We start from the raw sequence: 19,452 nt of genomic DNA, 5'->3' as shown, positions 1-19,452 counted from the left end.
TGAGAAAGGGGAGAGCGTGCTTGTCCTCCTTCAGGAAACTCATCCCCACTTCCAGTAACCTAGTTCCTTCATTCTCACGTCCCTTTCCTTGAGGTTCTGATCTAACAGCAGGCCACCCTTTTTGTTACACAGCACTCTGAAACAGGAGGAGGCCAGGGTGGATGGAATGCATGTCTTCAAAGAAACGAAGGGCCTTTAAAGATGAGACCCTGTCGTCTGCGGTGAGAGATGTCATCTCCGCCCAGGTTAGAAAAACACTGTGTCCAAGTTGCCTCGTGTGAGCACGAGGGCATTTCTTCAAAGACTCACAATTATGACACAAGCGCCTCTCTGGTTCCCCCGATCCCCTCCCCCCAGCTTTCCTCTAGCCACCAGCAAAATTTGTGGCTGAATTTGGTCAAAAGAAATGATAATGTTGGGGACTTCCCTGGCAGTCCAGTGGTTAAGACACTGTGCTTCCACTGCAGGGGGCACGGGTTCAATCCCTGGTCGAGGAACTAATATCCCGCATGCTGTGCGGTGTGGCCAAAAATAAAATAAAATAAAAATTAAAAAAATAAAAAAATAAGTAAATGATAATGTTGATGGGAGAAAAACCCCCAGGGTGCTATGAGAAACCATGTATTCTATAGACGAGAGAGAACACCAAATTATGTTTTATACATGTTACAGAGCTTTCCTCTCAGGCTTCTCAGGCCACGGTAACGAGGGAAGAATGATGGGGGCGAACAGGGTGATGGTTGCAGAGTGATTCCCAAGGGGTTCTGTGTTGCCAGAGCTGCTTCTGTATGTGGTGGTGATTCCAGAGAAGCTCCCCCCTTTCACTCTTCAGGTTTTGAAATTGTGAGTGTTTCATCCCAGCTGGAAACACAGGTACCCCTATGGCTTTCCCTGAGGAAAAGCGGGACGCTGTTCAGAGGAAAGCACACCCTCAACAATTCTGTGCTCCCTGAGGTTTCCCAGTTTTACCCTCAGAGACCTGAGGGCCGTGTTACCTGAGCATTTCTGCCTTTGATGTCATCGGAGCTCTGGCCGGCCGCCTCAGTGTGGAGCCAGGGACCAGGTGTGTGGCCTGAAAGACAAAAGAGCCATCTCACCATCTGCTGGCCCGGGGCCGGCTATGTGCTTCACGGAGAAAGTCTGGCTAAACCGGCACTTAGGGCAATGGTACAGGAACCAAGGGTAATGTTAAGTCGGTCAACCTGAAACCCTCGGGCTCCTGGCCCTAGACTGTGCGTTTCTACCCACTGCCTGTATGTCACACACTGTGGATACAGAGGCGTCACGTCCACTGAGCTGGGAGGAGAACAAGTGATGAAGGCCTCTCATCTAAATGCAGGTGCGAGCTTCTCAGCTCTGAACACGGCATCAGCTCCAGACGCGCTTGTGTGTCCTGGCCCCAGACGTGCCGGCGTCGTGCTAGGGTTGCTTAAAAAAGCAGTGCAAGTGTGTGCTGACATAGCTCAGACCCCGTTCCATGAGGATCCAACTCACTCTCTAAAACATATTAGGTTTAAATATTACACAAGTTACGTATGAATATATTCTCATAATTAAGAATTCAAAGAATATAGAAAAGATAATAGGGAAAAAAAAACCCCTAAAGTGCTTCCTCTCTGCCTGCCCTTCTCTCTAATCCCAATTAATTATTCCGGAGTTGCCTCTGCTAAAAGTCTGCTGTTTATCCCTCCAGCTTTGTTTTTCTTTTTGACATTTACTTACATAGACGTGTGTACACGTAGATACATGATTAGGTTGGTCTAGCCAAGTTTTAAATCCATATTCCTAGGAATTCCAGAACTTTTCCTGTGAGTCAGGTGATCCAGATGGCGTCCCTGTGTCTCCTCTGCTGCATTTGGTACAAGACTTTTCTGTCTGCTTCTGTCACAGGCTAGGAATTAAATAACCATGTCCCAAAGCCCTCCCAACAATTCACGTTGCTGTGCTGCTTACAAAGCAACATGAAAAGCAGAAATATCCATCCCAGATTAGTTACGATAGTGAAAAGCTGATAATAACCTGTATTCAACAACAGTGTTTAGGAAATCTAGGGTTCATTATCGTATGATGGAGCACCAAGCAGCCCTCTGAATGTCTACAAAGGCTCAAATAATTTGGGGTGATGTTTGAAATGTAGGACAAAAAAGCAGACTAGAAACTGTATAAATAGCAAGATGTCAACTATTTTTAAAAATCCATTTAAAAAATGTAAATAATATACTGAATTGATTCCTTTTGGATTTACTGCTTTTTAAAAACTCTTAAAAATACTCTTCAAGTTTTCTACAATGGGCATATAAGTCATCTTAAGAATCTGTTGTGGTAAGATATAGTTTTTTAAATGAACTGCCACATAGAAGGGTCTCTACAACTTACAAAACATTAATCCAACGGACACTGCAATTTTCATTAAAATACTTTTAAAATTACCTCGTGCACTTGTTCTAGGATGAAGATATTTTTGGACCAATGGCATAGGGAGTATTAGGTTTTTAGCCAGATTTACAACTGAGCAAAAAGTAAAGAGACACTGATAAACAGCCCCTGACCGAATTCCACGCGGCAGTATGGCCTTGACACTATTGTTCTTAGATTTACGAAACTCCAATCTACTACAGAAAAGCCTTCCTCTAGACCAGGGTTTCTTAACTTGGCTCTATTGACATTTGGGGCTGGAAAATTCTTTGTTGTGGGGTGCTGCCTGTGTGCTGTAAGCAGTTTCACAGCATCCCTGGTCTTTACCCACTAGATGCCACTAGCACATGCCCCAGACCATTTGTATCAACAAAAAAGGTCTCCAGACAGAATATCCCCTGGGGGGCAAAATCCCCCGCTTGGAGAACCACTGGGCAATGAAACAGGCTTCTCCATAGGTAAGCAGTGCCCACTAGTTTTCATAAATACGACTGGAAACAACAGAGCTAAGGAGAGTCAATTTCTTCTTAAAACAGAAAGGAGAACTCTGCATCTTGTTGTAAAAGAAATTTCACTGCTGCTAGAATGTGTGGCTGAGAGTTGCCAGCGTTACCCAGGATGCTTTTAATACAAATATCTCCTTGGGGGGTTTTCCCTTACGAGATGCCACTAGAATCTCTTAGAATTAAACTGCAGAGCCCTTCTGCTTGAAACAGTCCTTCACATGGGCTGTCTGCCCACAGAAGAGTATTTCAGATTCACTAAAATGGGGGTTTTGAAACTTTTGGTACCACAGCGCACAGTAAGAAATCTCTTTTCCGTCTCTATCCAGTCACATGCGTCTACTGCACGCAGAGCAGCCCCAGTGACCGCTGCTGCTGCCTCCTAGTAACCAGATGGCGCCTCTTCCCCCAGTTATTAACACGCTGTGTTGCAGGAGCCGCTGGCTACAGAGCAGCGGGATAGGAAGGACTTCGCTAAACTGTGGGGCTTAAAGAAGAAAGTCTGTGGGGCTTCCCTGGTGGCGCAGTGGTTGAGAATCTGCCTGCTAATGCAGGGGACATGGGTTCGAGCCCTGGTCTGGGAAGATCCCACATGTCGCGGAGCAACTAGGCCCGTGAGCCACAACTACTGAGCCTGCGCGTCTGGAGCCTGTGCTCCGCAACAAGAGAGGCCGCGACAGTGAGAGGCCCGCGCACCGCGATGAAGAGTGGCCCCCGCTTGCTGCAGCTAGAGGAAGCCCTCGCACAGAAACGAAGACTCAACACAGCCAAAAAAGTAAATAAGTAAATAATAATTAAAGCTGCTAATAATAATAAAAAAAAAAAAAAGAAGAAAGTCTGTGCTTGGGCTGGAGGAGCAGAGGCCTGAGGGCCACGCTGGTTTCCAACTTTCTTTTTTGTCACTTGTAAACCAAGCCAGCCTTGTACCTTTTCTCAGACAGAGACATATTTTCAGGTCAAAAAAAAAAAAAAAAAATCCGTTCTGTAGCCAACCAACAAGAGGCTGAATACTGCAGGGCTTGGAAAACACCCAGAAAGGATTTACAAACTTGGTTGGCCATCAAAGCTGGGTCTCCCAGGACTCCTCCCAGTCTTGGAGTACAATTCCAGGGGCTGGGTGAGGAGAAAGTGGGCTCCTAGGAGAAGCACCTCTAACCACCATCTCTGGGCCAACTCGGTCTCTCTCTAAGGTAGGGTCCACATGGCATAAGGTGGAGAGTAGTAGGTATGGTGCAGAGAACCAAGCTGTGTATCTGAAACAAATGGGATGCTGCATATACCGGCCTCACGTGCAGAGAAGGAATGCTGGCCAGACCACGACAAGAAGGGCAGATGGTTATACGGAATCAAAAGCACAATTCTCTGTGACTGGGAACATTTCACTGGCAACGCTAACTGTATGACACAGACGTTAAGTGGAACGGTAGTTTCTGTTTCCCTTCCCATCCCAAAAGCAGCGCAACAGACAGGAAACGGTTGCAAAACAGAGGAGGATATTGTTACTAGGTGATTTCAGTGCGGATTTCAGTGCGGGGATGAATACATGGGCTGGGCCAGAGTGAGGGTGCCCTCAGCAGTCTTCCCCAGGGTTCTGTATGCTGTGTGATGATTGTTTACAGAAGGGGTAGACAAAATAATTAGCTACTAAAGGCATCTGAAAGAGGCCTGAGAGAATCTGGTTAAAATGTTCAACCTTGTATTGCTACTGATGGGAGTAGTTGTTTTTATATCTTTTAAAAATAATAAAAAGATTCTGCTAAAAAATATATTCATCCAGAAAGATGTTGACTTGAACTTTAAAAAGGAACATGGAATCATCATTTTCCCTTTGCAATACAGAGCCATTGAGTTCTGTTGGTAGCTCCCTTTCTAATGTCAAGTTCATCCCTTCCTCTCAAGTATGCCTAGGGCACGTAGTGGGGTCTTCCTAGGCCTCTGCATGGAGACCCCTCACTCAAGAAGGCGTGGAACACACCCTTGGTTTGGTTCTATGCTGTTCCAGTATTTTGGGCAGCCTGCCCACATCAAGAACAAGCCTGGGGTTCTCTTAGGTGACATGGAACAAAGAACCTCACCTCAGGCCCCGGCTTTGCCACCAGCTGTGACCAGAGGCAGATCACCCTACTTCTGCCTCGGTTATTTCAGCTCGACCTGAAGGAGCTGGGCTGGAAAACCTCCTAGGGCCTTCCCTGTTCTAATGCTGGAAGGCTCTCACAGTCTCTGACTAAAGGAAGTGACGGGTTTCATTGGAAATGATAATTCTAGTATCTGCCAGAGCTACGCCTTAGAAATTGCATATCTGGCCCTGCCTTTCCTTCCTCGCTGTCACTGCCATAGTTGACACTGGCCTGAGGGACCCACGTCCCCCTCGTAGAGAACTTACAGTGTCACCCTACACACCTCGGGGCACTCAGACCGGGCGGGGGGCTAATCATAGTCTCTCTCTCAATAATTTGGAATTTTAAAATTAGTTTTAATGCTTATTAAAAGTACTATATATTTATTATAGAACACTTGAACAAAACAGTGAAGCATAAGGAAAATAAAAATCACCCAGCATTCCACCATTGAGGGAGAACCACTCTTAACACCGTACTGGATATATTTCTAGCCTCTTCTCTCTTTCCTTTATTTGGTCCACTTTTCCCTCTCCATATAAATTCATGAAATATTTTCTTTTTAAAATTAAATTGAGGTTTTATTTAATGTAATTTTAGTATACCAGGTTTTTTCCTTTTGTTTTGTTTTGACTTCTCAAGGTAGCATTGGCATTTTCCCATGTCACTAAATATTCAACAGCACAATTATAACAGATGCAGAACATTCCATCCTGTGGCTCTGCACTAATTTATTTAACCCTATTGTTGGATATTTGTGCTGTTTTCAAATTTCTTCTGTAAATGGTTTAGCAACGTATATATGTGTGGATATTGTTATTTATTAATTCAACAAGTGGTTACTGAGTGTCTGTGTGCCTGGCCCCAGGCCAGGAGCTGAAGATAGACCAGTGAATAAAAATGGATGCTGTCTCTGCCCTCCAGGGCCTTATACTGTACTGGGGAAGACAGGTAAATATATAACATGTCAGGAGGTGATAGATGCTTTGAAGAAAACGATAAGGCAGCATAAAGAGAGCACAAGTGATAGGACAGGAAGTGCTGTTATTTTATCTGGAGTGGTCATCAGGGAAGACCATAAGGAGGGGTGCAGTCACCGGTAATAATCAGGCGTGGCCAAGGTAAGCGCACCAGGGCAGAGGTCCTTACTGCCTAACTGCCCTCCACAAGGGCGGAGAGACACTGGCGTTGTCTTCTGATTCTCTCAGTCTTGGGACATCTAATCCTTTGATTTTACGGCGTGAACCACCAAGAGCTGTTAAAGTTACTGCAGTGCCTGGTGGAGAAGTTTCTCTGCTAATGGGAATAATGGTAGCTAGTTGTGCTATAGGTATAAAGTAACTCTATTTTAATAAAAGACCTAAAGGAGGCAGGGGGTAAGTCTCGCGGATATCTGAGGGAAGTGTCCCATAGAAGGAAGGGCAAGTGCAAAGAGCCCAGAGGTGGTGGGTGTGCTTGGAGCGTTCTACACATTGTAGGTGGTCCATGCTGTTGGAGGGAAGTGACGATGGGGAGAGTGGCGGCAATGGGCAGTTCATGTGGGTCTTAGAAGCCATGACAGGAATTTCTGATTGACTTGGAGGGAAACGGGAATTCACTGGAGGATTGTAAGCAGGGGCAGCGTGACTGGGCTTTAGAGGAATCACTTCGGGCTGCCGTGTGGAGCAGGGACACCGGTTAGCAGGTGCTTGCAGCATCCAGGTGAGAAATGACAGTGGCTTCAGCCAGGGGTGAGTGACAGAGGACATGTGATCAGATTGGGGATGCATTTCAAAGGAGGAGGTCCCAGAATTTACTGGGAAATTGGATGTGGGAGCAGAAGAGAAAAAAAGAAGCCAAATACGATTCCAAGGTTTTGGGTATGACAAAAAATGGAGGAGCAGTGGGCTTGCAGTGGGAGGAGAGGGGAGAAAGAGGGCAGCCAGAAAATCTAAGCAAAGAAGTGCTTCAGGAGGAGGGTGTGATGGACTGCAGCTGACGCCTCTGACCCCTGGATCTGGCCATGCTCGGGTCCACTGGTAGCCTTGCCAAGGGCTCCTTCTATGGTGTGAAGGGAGAAGGCCAGAGAGGACGGGGAGAGGAGATGGTGTTGCCTGTAAGAAGAGCAGAGAAATGACCCAGGGGAGGTCAAGGGAGATTTTTTTTATATATGTAAATATCTGGTAAGACTTAAAAAAAATTATTTTGGCTGTGCCATGTGGTTTGCGGGATCTTAGTTCTCCGACCAGGTATTGAACCTGTACCCTTGGCAGTGAAAGTGCAGAGTCCTAACCACTGGACCACCAGGGAATTCCCAAGGGAGATATTATTTATAGATATTACAGTATCTTTGCAGGTTCAGAGGAATAAAGGAGTACCGTGGTAAGAGAGTGGGATGCTGGAAGACAGCTTATGGAGGGCTGTGGTCCCCAGTAATAATCAGACGTGGCTAAGATAAGTCAGCCAGGACAGAGGTCCTTACTGCTCAACTGCCCTCCCGCCACAAAGGCGAAAGACTCTGGCACTGGCTTTGTCTTCTGATTCTTTCAGTCTGGCAACATCTAATCCTTTGATTTTATGATGTGAACCACCCTGTACTGTTAAAGTTACTGCAGTGCCTGGTGGAGAAGTTTCTCTGCTAATGGAAGTAATGGTAGCCAGTTTTGCTATAAGTGTAAAGTAACTCTATTTTAGAAAAGGAGTTGGGCCACAATGAGATACCACTTCACACCCATCAAGATGGCTACAAACAGAACAAAGCACCAAGACCAGAAAATAACAAGCGTTGGAGAGGATGTGGAGAAACTGGAACACTTGTGTACTGTTGGTAGGAATGTAAAATGGAAAACAGTATGGTGGTTCCTCAAAGAATTAAAAATAGAATTACCATATCATTCAGCAATTCCAATTCTGGGTGTATACACAAAAGAATTGAAAGCAGGGTCTCAAACAGTTATTGGTACACTCATGTACATAGCAGCATTGTTCACAACAGCAAAAAGATGGAAGCAACCCAAGTGTCTATTGATGGATGAATAGATAAACAAAATGTGGTAAATACACACAATGGAATATTATTCAGCCTTAAAAAGGAAGGAAATTGTGACATATGCTACAACATGGATGAACCTTGAGGACATTATGCTAAGTGAAATAAGCCAGTCTCAAAAAGTCAAGTAGGGCTTCCCTGGTGGCACAGTGGTTAAGAATCCACCTGCCAATGCAGGGGACACAGGTTCGAGCCCTGGTCTGGGAAGATCCCACATGCCGCAGAGCAACTAAGCCTGTGTGCCACAACTACTGAGCCTGAGCTCTAGAGCCTGAGAGCCACAACTACTGAACCCACGTGCCACAACTACTGAAGCCCGTGTGCCTAGAGCCTGTGCTCCGAAACAAGAGAAGCTACCACAATGAGAAGTCTGCGCACCTCAACGAAGAGTAGTCCCCGCTTGCCGCAACTAGAGAAAGCCCGCGTGCAGCAATGTAGACCCAACACAGCCAAAAATAAATAAATAAAATAAATTTTTTTAAAAAATTTTTTAAAAAGTCAAGTATAGCACAATTCTAGTTATATACCAAGAGTAGTCAAACTCATAGAGCCACAGAGCTAGAAACTAGAACAGTGGTTACCAGGGGGTTGGGGGAGGGGAGAATGGGGAGTTTTTTAATGAGTACGGAGTTTCAATTTTGTGAGATGAAAAGAGTTCTGGAAACTGGTTGCACAACAATGTAAATGCATTTCACACTACTGGACTGTACACATAAAAATGGTTAGGATGGTCAGTTTCATGTTATGTGTATATATATATATATATTTTTGGCTGCGTTGGGTCTTTGTTGCTGTGTGCGGGCTTTCTCTAGTTGTGGTAAGTGGGGGCTACTCTTATTGCAGTGCGCAGGCTTCTCATTGCGGTGGCTTCTTTTGTTGCAGAGCACCGGCTCTAGGTGCGCGGGCTTCAATAGTTGTGGCACATGGGCTCAGTAGTTGTGGCTCGCAGGCCCTAGGGTGCACGGGGCTTCAGTAGTTGTGGCTTGTGGGATCTAGAGCACAGGCTCAGTAGTTGTGGTGCACGGGCTTAGTTGCTCCGCAGCATGTGGGATCTTCCCAGACCAGGGCTCAAACCCGTGTCCCCTGCATTGGCAGGCGGATTCTTAACCACTGTGCCACCAGGGAAGTCCCCATGTTACGTTCTTTTTTAACCACAATTAAAAGTAAAGAAAAACGGAGTTGGGATGAAAACAGTCAAATTTTTAATCAGCCACTTTCCCACTGAACTGACCATGATGGGGATGGTTTTGCTGGGAACACAAGACTGAAATGTTGTGTTCGGGTGTCTGTCTCTCCTCCCTTCCTTCACCAACATGTGACTCTCTCAAGGGTAGGTCAGGGGGATCATTTATCTAAATCTCTCCAGAGCTGAGGGCCTCAATAAGTATCTGTCCATATGATGATGACTTCACTCTTTCTACCATCATTGTGTTAATGAATATTTGTGAGCTATGCCTTTTTTCCCCAAGATTCTTAGTGATAGGGTTTTTTCACTTTCTTTGCATTGTGGTAAAGTACATATAATATAAAATTTACCATTAATGACACTTCGTACATTCCCATTGTTGTGTAACCATCACCACTATCTAGTTGCAGAACATTTTCATCAGCCCAAAAGGAAACCCGTACTCATTAGCAGTCACTCCCCATTCTCCATATGCCCCTGCCCTTGGCAACTGCTAAATTCACTTTCTGTGTCTTTGAATTTGCCTATTTTAGATATTTCATATCAATGGAATCTTGTGGCCTTTATGTCTGGCTTCTTTCGCTTAGCATAATGTTTTCAAGGTTCATCCATGTTGTAGCACATACCACTGCTTCATTCCTTCTAACTGTCCAGTAATATTCCATTGCATGACTACACCACATTTTGTTTATCCATTTACTAGTTGATGGGCATTTGGGTTGTCACCTTTTGGCTATTGTGACTGGTGCTGCTGTGAATATTTGTCTATGAACTCTTGTTTGAACACCTGTTTTCAATTCTTTGGGGTATACACCCAGGAGTGGAATTGCTAGGTCATACGGTAATTCTGTTTAACTTATTGAGGAACCCAATGCATTTTAAAAACACTTAAAAATTGACAAAATCATCTACCAAAGAAAGAACATGGCTCATACTTGCAGAGTGGAGACAGGGAGGATGGCACCGGAAGAGCTAAGCCTTAGGGTATTTGTGTGATGTGTGTGTGTGTGTGTGTGTGTGTGTGTGTGTGTGTGTGTGTGTGTGTGTGTGTGTGTGTGTGTGTGTGTGTGTGTGTGCGCATCTCAAAAGGACAGAGAGAAAGCAGGCAAGCAGGTGGAGACAGAGCTCCAGAACTGCTACAAAAGAGCACGGAGACACCCTCATCTGACAGAACCAACGCAGTCTCCCACACCATGAAGAACTCTAATCTTGGGTTACAGGTCAATGGCAGAATGCAAGAGAAAAACTGTAAGAAGAAATGTCATCAGATAGGCATGACCTACACCCACATAATTAACAAGGTTCTCCCCCCACGGCTCGCAGGAACGGCAGGAACATGCTCATTTAACTGTGCTAGGAGGCTACTGAAGTATTTTATGTCCACCAATGCCACATCAATCTAAAACTATATCTGCTTTTTGAAATGGCAAATGCCCTTTCTGGTCTGTAGGATGTCAATTCATTAGTACGTTGCGTTTTTTTTTTTTAACTGCTCCTTTTTTTTTTTTTTTAATTTTTATTTATTTATTTATTTATGGCTGTGTTGGGTCTTCGTTTCTGTGCGAGGGCTTTCTTCTAGTTGTGGCAAGTGGGGGCCACTCTTCATCGCGGTGCGCGGGCCTCTCACTATCGCGGCCTCTCTTGTTGCGGAGCACAGGCTCCAGACGCGCAGGCTCAGTAATTGTGGCTCACGGGCCCAGTTGCTCCGCGGCATGTGGGATCCTCCCAGACCAGCGCTCGAACCCGTGCCCCCTGCATTGGCAGGCAGATTCTCAACCACTGCGCTACCAGGGAAGCCCTAACTGCTCCTTCTTGATCCTCAGGAGATTATTTATTTTGGTGTGGGCACTGATTTGAACATTTCTCTGAAAGGAGAGGAACACAGCACAGACTGCCACCTCTGCCCTCCTGGTGAGCTGTGGGGTGAAGCTTTTCTTCTGTTCTCAGAGATGAGGCTAGGCACCACGGGCTCCAAATGCAGGTAACTTAGAATTTACTGAGTCTGAAGATTTAAGGACTCCACAGCACATTACTGAGAAAGGCTGTATGACAAAGAGATTTTTAAGACTCTGTTTTTCTGAAGTGGTTTACGGCAGAGATCAGCAAAATACAGCCAGCAGACCAAATTCAGCCAGCAGCTATTTTCACAAATAAAGTTTTACTGGAAGACAGCCATGCCCATTTCTTTACGTGTTGTCTGTGGCTGCTTTCATGTCAAAACAGCAGAGCTGAGTAGTTGTGACAGAGTCCAGATGGCAGGCAGAAACCTCAATATGTCCTCTCTGGCCCTTTAAAGAAAATGTTTGCTGAGCCCTGGTTTAGGGTAGGGCTCCAAACTAATGACCCGCAAAGCTAGTTCTCCTTCCTGACCTTACCCCTCAGCCTCAGACCTGTGTATTCCCTGCTCCACCTGCCCCGGGTCATCTCCCCCTTGCAGCCCTCCAGGCACCTCCACTCGCCCTGATCCATCACTTCGTCTCCTCCTGAAACCTGCTCCTCTCCTGCTCCTTCTTCTTGGTGCCACACCATCCATCCAGGCCCAGGTTGGTACTCAGAGGCCCTTGGCTCCTCCACTTCTCTTGTTCCTCTCATGGCCTGCATCCCCAAGCCCTGGCAACCCTCACCCCCATCCGTCCTCCCTCGCATGGACCCTCCTCACAGCCACAGGTTTCCTGACCTTGGTCTCTACCTCCTCTGATCAAACCACCAGTTATCAGACTCAACCTAGACCTAATCACATCCCTTCTCAGAGTTCACCATGGCTGCGTGGCTCAGACACCCCTGGGTCTGAAATTCCTGACTCTGCCTCTAACTTGCTGTGAGGCCTTAGGCAAGTCACTTGGCCTGTCTGGACTTCCTTTCCCCTACGTGAAAACTTTCTACATTAAGGACTTATGATAAGGTCTGCAAAGCACCTAGAACCATGCCAGGCACATCTGAGCAGGTCTACCACAGGATCACTTACTGTATTGGTGGTGGTCTGTATTTCACTGACAGTTCTTTGCTTATAGGTTCTGCTTATATCCCTTAGAAGGGATAAAACATCCTTCACATTAGGAGGGAACACATCTCCTTGTCCTCTTCGTGTGTGGGCACCTCCTGTAGGGTAGGTAACACGCCTAGGCTCTCTCTGCTCTCTTTTTCTGGTGAGTTGAACAGAGGGAACTAGCCATGTGCAGCGTGGCCCCTTCTAGGTTCCCTCTTTGAAATCTGGCTGCCTGTGTATTAAGGACAATTCCATCCTGCCCTCCTGGCCGTGTGGAAAGCTCTGTGAGGCTGCTCTGTGGCTGCAGGGGGAGGCCAGCCTCAGTCCCCTCACCCTGGCCTGGGGGAGTCAGCAAGCCTCTTTCTGGGGTGCAGTATTAGAGTTTGCTGTTACCTAACCTGTGTCTTCCAATAACAACACTTAGATCAGGGCTTCCCTGGTGGCGCATTGGTTGAGAGTCTGCCTGCCGGTGCGGGGGACACGGGTTCGAGCCCTGGTCTGGGAGGATCTCACATGCCGCGGAGCAACTGGGCCCGTGGGCCACAATTGCTCAGCCTGCACATCTGGAGCCTGTGCTCTGCAGCGGGAGAGGCCGCGATAGTGAGAGGCCCGCACACCGCGATGAAGAGTGGCCCCTGCTTGCCACGGCTGGAGAAGGCCCTCGCACAGAGGCGAAGACCCAACACAGCCATAAATAAAATAAATAAATAAAATTTTTTTTAAAAAAGAAAATGCTCCCTATTAAAAAAAAAAAACAAAAACACTTAGATCTTCATCCGTCTGACCTGTGAACATTTCATATGACGGGAAAAGAAGTGCTATTTATTGACCCTCTGCCCCACGAAGCCTAACATCTCTGGCAGCCTGTGCGGTCCTCTCCAGGCATTGTGTGCCCTTACACACCATGTAGGACTTGCTTGTCATTCTTAAATGGCCCAAACACTATCGTGCCTCTCTCCTGGGGGTGTGCCGTGCTCAGCCTGGAATGCCTTTCCACCCAGTGGAAATGTTACCTCTCTCTATGCCTTCAAGTCCCCAATCTCCACCTCCACCCTCATGCCCACTGTGGTGCCCTCTGCACTTTAAACAATCAGTGATTAAGACACTCCATTGTGATCTAGTTAATGTCTCACACTTCTATCTCGGGAGTGTGCACGCTGGCGGCTTGATGGTAGGGACCTTGTTTCTTACACCTCGTAGTCTCTGGTGCCAGCATGGTGCCAAGTGTACAGTGGGCAGTTCATGCCCATCTGCTGAGCTCGAACTGAGCAAGAATGGGAGCCGGACCCAGCACCCGTCTCCTCCACCGTCACGTCTCCACGGTTTATTTAAACCCCAGGTGGGGTGATTTCCCTTCATCAATCTTTATCCTGCTCCTCTCTCTTCCTGTCTCTCTCTCAATTCAGAGGAGTACAGTTGACCCTGAAACAACATGGGTTTGAACTGCATGGGTCCACTTATACGAGGATGTTTTTCAGTAGTAAAACTACAGTACGACAGTCTGTGGTTGGTTGAATCCTCCGCATCCAAGGATGAGGAGGGCCAACTACAAGTCATATGCATATGAAGCCCTGCATTGTTCAAGGGTCAACGGTATTTACATATTATTAAAAAAACACACAAGTCACTTCTCTCTAAATGTGCAATCCCAGGCTGATCCCGAGAGGACCTCTCACCTGAGCAGAGAGCAGGCTGGTGCTCCTTGGTCTGCCCTGCAGGAAGCTGAACCCTGGGGAAGGGACTTCACCAAGGCCCCTCTGAAAGGACACAGTCGAAGAGCCAGGTTCCCGGTCTGGGGCTAAGCTTGGATACTGATGATTTTCCATGCTGGTCTACAGATGTCTGGGGCTGGGGGCCTTACTCGGGTTGTGGGGTGGAAAACACATTGGACCCTCACCCCATGTTGCTGGCTCTGCCTCCCTCTTACCAGCTCCTGCCCGCTTGGATTGGATCAGCACTGGACAAGAATTACGTTAACAGGCAGCATCACTATGTGGTCAGCACCTACTGTGCTTTTCTTTGCTTCCTGTGCTCCCGAAGTACTGCCTCCCTGCCCGCTGGGCCATGAAGGGCAGGCCGGCCAGTCTTCTTCGATTCTTAGGGCTGGGCAGGTAAGCCAAGTGAAGGCCTCTCTTGGAGCCTGGCCGCACGATGAGATCGGGAGGAGGAAGGCTCTCACTGGATTGAGGTTTTCAGCCTTAGATGGACATTGGAATCACGTGGCAGTTTTCAAAAATACTGACATCTGTGTCCTACCCTGGATATTCTGATTTACCTGCGCTAGGTGCAGCCTGGCCTTCAGATTTTTAAAAGTTGTCTAGGTCATTCTAATGCATTGCTAAGGTAGGAACCATTGACATAAGGCATTCTCTATTTCAGAGTCTGCCAGAGTTTTGAATTGGGAGTTTTGGGGTTCTTCCCCAACTATTAATGCAAAGCTCCTGAATCCCATTTTGCTGTTGTCTTGGGGTGTTTAGCTCCCCAGTCAAAAGCCCCAGGGAGGGGAGGGACCAGTGGTAAATTTAGGCATCCAAATCCGATGCCAAATAACTAAACTTGGTGTTCTGTAAAAAACCTCTAAGTGAACCCTTAGAGATTAGGGCAAGTAAATGTCCTGAAACTTCCAGAAGTATGAACATCACTGCATCCCTGCAATAGTACAGTGAAATCCTGATGTCACACTTTACACAGCCTGTGGCCAGTCAGCGCACCCAAGCACCTAATTCCGGAGGGTCAGGGAAAACCAGGAGTCTTATCAAGGTGGTACTTACTTCTGGGGATCTTGCTGGGGTAAATCTTCTGGCATGGTTTATACTCATCCGGAGGAGGAAAATCTTCCATAGGATGGAACGTGAATTTAGACTCAAAGTCATCTGCACACACGGAAATGCCAAAATTACTCTGGTTACTGTGAGGACCCAAGTTTTGATCATTTCCAGGAGCATACAGGTTTGCCTGCCCAGTGCAAGGTTCTAATGGCAGAGCTATTCCCCCCTAAGACATCCATTCACCTCTTAATTTTTACTATTTAGCTGGGGCAAGGGGGAATCAGGAAAAGTGAAATCATAGACTCTCCCCATCATCCACCTCAACTTACTTCAACCAGCATCTTAAGGAAGCTTCTAAAGGGAGCAGAAGTGCCACAGGCCTATCCAGGGTCCAGAGTCAGAGGTGGGGAAACTGGCAGCAACAAGGGACCAGCAAAGTCCCTGTGGCCTGAAGCCCCTCTTGCGTTCCTGGGGAGGACTGTGGCGGGGAGAGGTGGACAGAACAGGAGTCCTCGGGCTGGCTGGTGGGAAGGAGCACAGCCTGTGTGCGGTTGGGGACCTGGGCTTCCTAAAGCAAATGGGTTCCGCCCTGAGCTCCTGATGGCAAGAGGAGAGGGGTCTTGTGGCCCTTTCATGAGTTGAGTCCCTGCTCTGTGATCTAGGCTTTGTGTGTGACAGTAGCTCACCCCACAAAGGGATCCAAAGCCTTTTGGTCACACCTGACCCCAGATGACTTTCCTTCCTATCTCCATATTTTTGCTTTCATTGTTCCTCTGCTGGTGGGCCTTCCATCCATCCTCTTACCTTGTCCAAATCAGTCTGTCTTTCAGGCTTATGCCTGATTTCTCCCTGGAGACACACACAAACACACACACACACACACACACACACACACACACAGCTTAAATGTTGGTTTTCTTCCCTCTCTCTCATCTCAAGAAGGTTGGAGAGTGGGTTCTGGAACCTCCCAGAAAGCCTCAAGAGAAACCCTATTTAACACAACCTGTAGGTTGTTCTGTGCTAGAGTGATCCCCCTGTTCTTGTGAAGCACACACCCTGAAATGACAGCACTGTGGGCTGAGAGACCGTGCCCCCATCCCTGAGCCAGAGGAAACCATTTCCTCATTTCCTCGCTGACAGCCCCGCTCACCGATGATGTGCAGGATTCCATTCCGCAGCTGACCTCCAGGCTGCTGGGTCGGGGTCCAGGCTGGGGCCTGCTGGCTCCTGCTTGAAAGCTCCGTGGTGGGTGACCTCGCGGGGGGTGCTGGGGGTGGGTTCAGCTTTCCCCCACTGGTCCCTGACAGAGAAGAGGACAGCGTATTCAGATACAGGCCTTCAGATAGGGCATGGTGGATGCTATAATCTTCCGTGAGAGGTGAGGTATTGAGATCTTTGGATATAATATGATACAGTGATAAAAAGGCAGCCTCTGGAGCCAAGCTGCTTGGGACTGAACCCCAGTTCTCCTGCTGGGATAATAACACAACCTCTTTGTGCCTCAGTTTCCTCATCTATAAAATGGGAATAATAATATACATACCTCCTGGGTTTGTTGAGAGGGTTAAGCGAGTTGATTTAATTCAAGTCGCATGTAAAAATAGATAACTAACGAGAACCTACTGTATAGCACAGGGAACTCGACTCGATGCTCTGTGGTGAACTAAATGGGAAGGAAATCCAAAAAAGAGGGGATATATGTACACGTATAGCTGATTCACTTTACTGTACAGTATAAAGTAACACAATATTATAAAGCAACTATACTCCAAGAAAAAAAGAAAAAAAATTCAAGTGGCATGTAGTAAGCATTAGATAAATATTAGCTGCTGTGATAATATCAACCCTCATCATCAGATGGTACAGCCCAAAGAAGTGGAACCACTGCAGAGTCCTATGCAAGGGAAGGACTGTGTGCAGGTGAGGCTCAGAGGGGGGCTAGATGAACAATGTGTCGGGGGCTTGCTCCTGCCCCTGGGTCTGCTCACGCTTGTTCCCCTGCACTGCAGACCCTTGTTTCTCCTTCCAGTGAATCTAAACCCTACCTGCCCACCAGGGCCCAACTCAAATCTCACCTACTTCATCAATTCTTCCCTGATGACCTCTGTGGGAGGCTCACTCTCCTTTGCCAAGATTTTTTTGTATGACCCATCTGGCAATTAATAACCCGCTGCCTTGGCACATCAACCCAGGTACTTGACTCTTCACTTCGCTCTTGAAGTGATGACAACTGCTCCTTTATCATCTGTACCAAGATGTTCACAATTGCAACCTTTTACTCTTTCCTGCAGTTGGCCTGAAGCAGAAATTACCCTCATGTTGTTCACGGAAAACCAAGTTTCACGTCCAAAGACACAGTGAAAGGGGCCAGACGAGCATCCACTCCTGGCCTCGGGAGTGCAGCTCTGGAGCCTGCAAAGGCACCCGGCCGCTGCAGCTCTTCTCCTCCCCAAAGGCCATCAGAGCACCTCCCCTCTCAGCTCTGCCCTCTGCCTTTCTCCTTTCCCAGTCCCCTTCCTTTCCCTTGCTGGTCTTCCCTTCCTCTGTACCAGAATCCACTAGGATTTACTTGCTCCCACAAGCAGACTATAGAGGCTAAGGGGCTGCTGACCCCTCTTCTGGGTGAAAAGCTCCCCCTCCACTTGGTTAGAGGGAAGGAAAGGAAATCACGCTGCTGAGCCCCGGCTCCTTGCAAAGCACTTCAGGCACACTTCCTCACTTAGTATTCATAACAGTCCTATGTGAAAGGTGTTTTATTGTTATTATTTCCATTTGTCAAATTAGAAAAAAGCAAGGTCTAAGGGCAATAAAAAAGACTGGCCTAAGGTTACACAGGAGTGGGTGGGAAGGCAGAATTTGAATTCAGATCTCTCTGAATCTAAAGCATTGTTTTTTTTCACCACATCTTGAACATTTAAGAATCACAAGCGTCAGAAGGGGCGCATGAGTACTAATGCTGGATCTTATGGTGATTAGTCAGTTGAAAAGAGAATGATTAAAACCTTATCTCTTGTGACCAAAAGCCTTAAAAATATTCTTGCTTTTTGTATCAGGAATTCCCTTGCAGGAACCTGTCTTTAAAAAAAAAAAATCCAAAATGTAGACTACAATTACTATAAATGTATTTCCTGCAATATTATTCATAATAACAAAAAATGGAATCAACTTAAATATCTAATGCTGGAAATATGGTATATATCAATGATCATATTAATATGCTTATAGATACATTTTAACAATTTGACAAATATCAAATTATATCAAAATTGTTTTTAATATAATACTAAATAAAAACAGAATAGAAAATAGTATATACAAAATAGTATTAACCCTGTAAATATGTAGATATATTCAGGAAAAAAAGAAAGGAAACATATCCAAAGATGACAGTTTTTATTTCTGAGTGATGTTATTATGCGTGATTTCAATTTTTTTCTATTTTCTCTACAATGAGCTTCTATTATATTTAATTCAAGGGTATACGTTTAAGAAACTTTCTGAATCAAAAGATTTTCTGAAAAACCAAGAGTATGTGTGTGTATGTGTATAACTGTGGATGTGTGTTGGGCTGTGTGTGTGGATGTGGGTGTTCATGAGTGTGTGCATATGTTTATGAGTGTGTGTGTGTGTGTACACGGGTGTGTGTGGATGTGTAGCGTGCTTTCCATTTAGAAGGACACCAAAGGTGATCGAAGCCTCATCACTTCATGGAAATCACAGTCATAGGGCCTGTATATTCAATCCAGAATGATCTCTGCTGGATACGTGAAGGGATTATTTTTAACGTTTGCCTGAAAATATGGACCCTCCGTTTTCCTGAGTCAGCTGGAGAACCTGCTAAAAATACGGCAAAATGCTAAGCTAATCTACTAAAGACCAGTGAAGATTCTGGCCGGGTTCCAGACTATAATAACTTAGGCAAAAATTAAACAGGAGAGCGGGTTCTGGAAACAACTGCACCCACAGACACCTCGACCCCTGGGAGTAGATTTGAGGTCTGAATGGTGATAGTAAAAATAAACAACCCTTCTCTGGATCTCACTGTTCCAGCAACCGCATGAGGGGGAACTATTGCTATCCCCATTTCACAGGTGAGAAGGAAGCACAGAGAGGCTAAGTGATCGCCCTGGGTCACACAGCTAGTGATGGCAAGGTGATGAAGGCCAGAAGCCCCGGCGTGTTGTCTGCACGATCTCGGACAAGTCTTGCGGCCTCCCTCACCCTTGGTTTCCTGTCTCTAACGTGAATACCTCCAGCATAAAGTCCCACACAACAAGTTTTCATTGTGCTCCACAGGGGCACTGAACAGGTGTGTTCTAAAACAAAATCCCAAGAGAAAGACATCCCGAGGAGCTCCCAAGTGGCCCACAGTAGCAGGCCTCTGGCTGTGTCCCTAGCACCTCCCCAGTTGCTGCCAACAGCCAGATGATCCTGGACAAGAACAGGGGT

The 19,452-nt window shown here is 46.5% G+C and overlaps 2 protein-coding genes across 6 annotated transcripts in view; one reads left to right on the top strand and one right to left on the bottom strand.

Annotated features, from left to right (window-relative positions):
- The window catches only part of WIPF3 (WAS/WASL interacting protein family member 3), a 90,653-nt gene that overhangs the window by 3,412 nt on the left and 67,789 nt on the right, over window positions 1-19,452 (bottom strand). For 3 of the 4 annotated variants that reach the window (XM_082471979.1, XM_082471980.1, XM_082471981.1), the window contains exons 6-8: window positions 16,154-16,303; window positions 15,007-15,108; window positions 996-1,072 (exon numbers count right to left, since the gene is read on the bottom strand). In XM_082471979.1, coding sequence (XP_082328105.1) covers window positions 996-1,072; window positions 15,007-15,108; window positions 16,154-16,303 — 329 coding nt within the window. Of the gene's footprint in view, window positions 1-726; window positions 892-995; window positions 1,073-15,006; window positions 15,109-16,153; window positions 16,304-19,452 lie in introns of those variants that run through there. The other variant, XM_082471982.1, reaches the window with a different exon arrangement.
- SCRN1 (secernin 1) overlaps window positions 1-19,452 on the top strand; it is a 118,887-nt gene that overhangs the window by 64,477 nt on the left and 34,958 nt on the right. Inside the window, exon 9 of one of the 2 annotated variants that reach the window (XM_082472018.1) lies at window positions 133-254. The exons of the other annotated variant lie outside the window; for it this stretch is intronic. The gene's annotated coding sequence lies outside the window, so the exon portion shown is untranslated. Of the gene's footprint in view, window positions 1-132; window positions 255-19,452 lie in introns of those variants that run through there. 2 annotated transcript variants of the gene reach the window in all.

Source organism: Balaenoptera physalus (genome assembly GCF_965194825.1).
Source record: "Balaenoptera physalus genome assembly, chromosome: 8".
Lineage (NCBI taxonomy): Eukaryota > Metazoa > Chordata > Mammalia > Artiodactyla > Balaenopteridae > Balaenoptera > Balaenoptera physalus.
The sequence above is the reverse complement of the archived record's forward strand: the minus strand, read 5'-3'. Positions and strand labels throughout refer to the sequence as shown.